At 58.9% G+C, this 3,095-nt stretch overlaps 1 protein-coding gene across 1 annotated transcript; it reads right to left on the bottom strand.

Annotated features, from left to right (window-relative positions):
* Positions 1–169: 169 nt before the first annotated feature.
* Positions 170–2,875, bottom strand: GPLD1 (glycosylphosphatidylinositol specific phospholipase D1). Its single transcript, XM_006106470.3, has 4 exons — positions 2,430–2,875; positions 1,199–1,225; positions 1,045–1,095; positions 170–635 (listed from the first exon to the last, which is right to left on the bottom strand). Exons 1-4 carry the CDS (start codon positions 2,577–2,579, stop codon positions 378–380), a joined length of 486 nt encoding a protein of 161 aa, XP_006106532.1. The 5' UTR covers positions 2,580–2,875; the 3' UTR covers positions 170–377.
* Between the last annotated feature and the right edge of the window lie 220 nt (positions 2,876–3,095).

Below are 3,095 nucleotides of genomic sequence, written 5' to 3' on the forward strand. Positions count from 1 at the left end.
CTTAAATCCCAGTTTAGTTCTGGCTTTTCCTTGTGCGACCCCGTGGAGGGGGTCTAATGGGCAAGCCCGCTTCCCACCTTTACCATCAGGGCGGTCTGTAAGCCCCAGCTCTCCCGCCCCTCAGCACTGAAGAAAACTGCGCAAGACAAACATTCCAACAAACATGTGAACCAACAACTGCCAATATATGGGAATGTGTTCTGAGATCTTGAAATAAAGGTAATTTTGAGTTAAACTTGTAAGTTCAGATGTGTGTTAATGAGACTAGAACTCTAGACGGTATTTCCGTTCAGAATCTCGCCGTGAGCATTTAATCCGTCGGCCGCGGGTGTTAGTTTCCCGCGCGCCGGTGACCACGTGCTGTCTGAGGGGTTAACTTAGGCAGGAGAGCGGCCGGTGCCCACGATGCCGCAAGCTTGTGGTGCAGTCGGACGCGCTGTTTCGTTTCCAGACAGTTTGGCTGCGTGTGTCTCCACTCCCGGGAGCCTCACCTCCTTCCAGCAGGTCCTCCCGGTGTCCGCGGGGGCGGCGGGCACACGGGCAGGGCTCCAGTCTGAGTCCAGGCTGTAGACGTGAAGCGCCCCGGCCAGTCGGGCTCCCAGAGAGCTCCTTTCTGCGGCCACGACCACTTGGTTCTGGGGAGACAGCGTTAGTCGTCAGAGGACCCGGAGACATGGGCCGGGACCTCGGCTGCCTTGCCCGCCTGGGGCCCAGAGAGCCCGCCCCTCACCCACGCCCGTGCCCGTCCCAGCCCACCAGAGGGCCCGCCCCTCACCCACGCCATCCCAGCCCACCAGAGGCAGCAGAAACAGCTCAGGTGGGGCCTCGCCCTGGTTCCGGCTCCCTGTCCTCAGCCCCGCGCTCCCCGGGCACCGAAGGGACAGAGCTGTGAGCCCCATTGTCCTCAGGGAGCTCTCCCACGGGGTGTGTGTGTGGTGAGGGGTGTTCCTCTCTTTCCCAAGTAAAAACACAATCCCGTCTGAATGAGGCCACCCCCAAACCCCAGCCCAGGGACAGCATGCCGGAGCCCAGCCCTGGCCCCACCTTGTCCTTGGACCGCACGGTGACCAGGCCGCTCCCGAACCGCGAGCTCGCCTGCGGAGAGAGCGGTGACAGGCCCTGGGGGACGCGCCCCCCGCGGACCAGCTCCCAGGAGGGGCAGGGCCTCCGCAGCTCCCCTCACTCCCGGGGTACTTACTTCCGGGGAAATCAGGACGTGCTGGGCCTGAAAGACACGGTGAGGGAGGGAGACTCAGTTCCTACATTCACGTGGGGTTTCAGCCAGTTCTCCCTGAGCTCCGCCTCCCCGTTCTGCAGGAGCCTTAAAATGTGCACGCTCTCCGACACCAGGAATTCCACTTAGAGGAATTCAGGCCAGAAAAAACACATGTGGCCCAGCTGGCGTGACCGATGAACCAGGAGGGCACGGTTTGATCCCCGGTCAGGGCAGATGCCCAGGTTTCGGGCTCCATCCCCAGGGGGGGTGTGCAGGAGGCAGCCGATCCATGATTCTCTCTCTTCATTGATGTTTCTCTCTCTCTCTCCCTCTCCCTCCCTCTCTGAAATCAATAAAAATATACTTAAAAAAGAAAAATACGTGCGTAAAAGTGTCTATATGTGAATATTACATACAACGTGGCTAAATGAACTACGGCTCGCCTACAGATAAAATACACAACAACCGCTAAACATAAATGAGACGCTGGGGAGGCACTGGAACGTGTTGCACGTTGGCAGGTAAAGCAAACACAGGGCAGCGCTGTGTGTGGCGAGGAGCACAGTGTGGCCAGCGGGGGAGATGCACGTAGTGGGGAGGGGGAGGGGGGGGGAGATGCGCACAGTGTGGCCGGCGGGGGAGGGCTGTGCTCCCATCTGCTCTGGGCTCCCCGCAGGTGCCGGGAGCCTCCCTGCTCTCCTTTCTCCACATAAAGGGGCCTGACGCCGACCCAGTAGCTTTGATGTGGATTCGCTATATCATCAAGTTCTAGGGAAAAATCCTAGAAGGTTCGCAGGCCTTATCTCTGCAGAGTGGAATTCGAGATAGACGGTCTTTCATTTTTCTTTGTACCATTTTGTGTAAATTTTTACAATAAACTTTCATTAACTTTTTCAAGTTAAAAAATAACTTTTAAATTGGAAAATAGGTATGGCCAGGAGCTGTAGGCCCAAGAAATGAGGCGGGGGACCAGGACGCAGGGGGGAAGCGGGCGCAGTGGGCGGAGCCAGGCAGCGGCAGGGGGGCCAGGGCTCACGGGGCGCCAGGTCCACCCAGCAGCGAGCTTTGGGGCAAGAACGAGGCGGCTGGGCCTCAAAACGCAGCCGAGGGCCGTGTCCTGACCAGTAAAGACGGTGCGTGCCAGGGCGGACGCGACCCCGCAAGGCCGCAGAGCCGCCTGGGACCCGGGCTGCGCTCTGCCCGAGAACCCTACCTTCTCCTCTGGACACGGGGACGTCCAGGACTTGCATTTGCCCGTCATGTCGCCGGAGAAGGTGCGCCTGCCGTTGTAGACGTAGACGCGGCCGTCCTCTCCCCCGATGAGCCCCGAGGTCATGTCCGCGATCCTCAGGGGGGCGGCCATGAGCACCTCGTCTGTGACAGTGAGACCAGCGGGAAGCGCCCACTCTCCGGCCCCCTCACTGCCCTGCTCCTGACCGACCGCCCGCCTCCCACAGGCGCCCAGGCCCTGGCTTCCTGCTGATCATTCAACACTGATGTGGCGGCTCTGACGTCACCCGCCACCACCTTTAAACGGGACAGCTCACTCTCACTGATGGTTCTCTCTCCCTCACCCTTCCTCTCTGAAATCAATAAAAATATACCCGTACATATAAAAAAAGTACAGCTCAGCCCGGCCAGCGCGGCTCAGGGGTTGAGCATTGACCTATGAACCAGGAGGTCACAGTTTGATTCCCGGTCAGGGCACAGGCCCAGGTTGTGCGTTCGATTCCCAGGGTGGGGTGTGCAGGAGGCAGCCGATCCATGATTCTCTCTCATCATTGATGTTTCTATCTCTCTCTCTCCCTCTCCCTTCCTCTGAAATCAATAGAAATATGTGTGGGTGTGTGTTTAAAGGTACAGCTGCCAGCTTTGCGCA

This window comes from Myotis lucifugus, unplaced genomic scaffold (assembly GCF_000147115.1).
Source record: "Myotis lucifugus unplaced genomic scaffold, Myoluc2.0 scaffold_832, whole genome shotgun sequence".
Classification (NCBI taxonomy): Eukaryota; Metazoa; Chordata; class Mammalia; order Chiroptera; family Vespertilionidae; genus Myotis; species Myotis lucifugus.

Bases quoted from the DNA above. Each gene is read 5' to 3' on its own strand.
- GPLD1 (XM_006106470.3), bottom strand. From the start codon at position 2,579: ATGGCCGCCCCCCTGAGGATCGCGGACATGACCTCGGGGCTCATCGGG. The intron at 1,226-2,429 runs GTAGGGTTCTCG...CGTGTCTTTCAG, and splicing joins CCCCGTGTCCAGAGGAGAAG to GCCCAGCACGTCCTGATTTC. The intron at 1,096-1,198 runs GTAAGTACCCCG...CTCTCTCCGCAG, and splicing joins ACGTCCTGATTTCCCCGGAA to GCGAGCTCGCGGTTCGGGAG.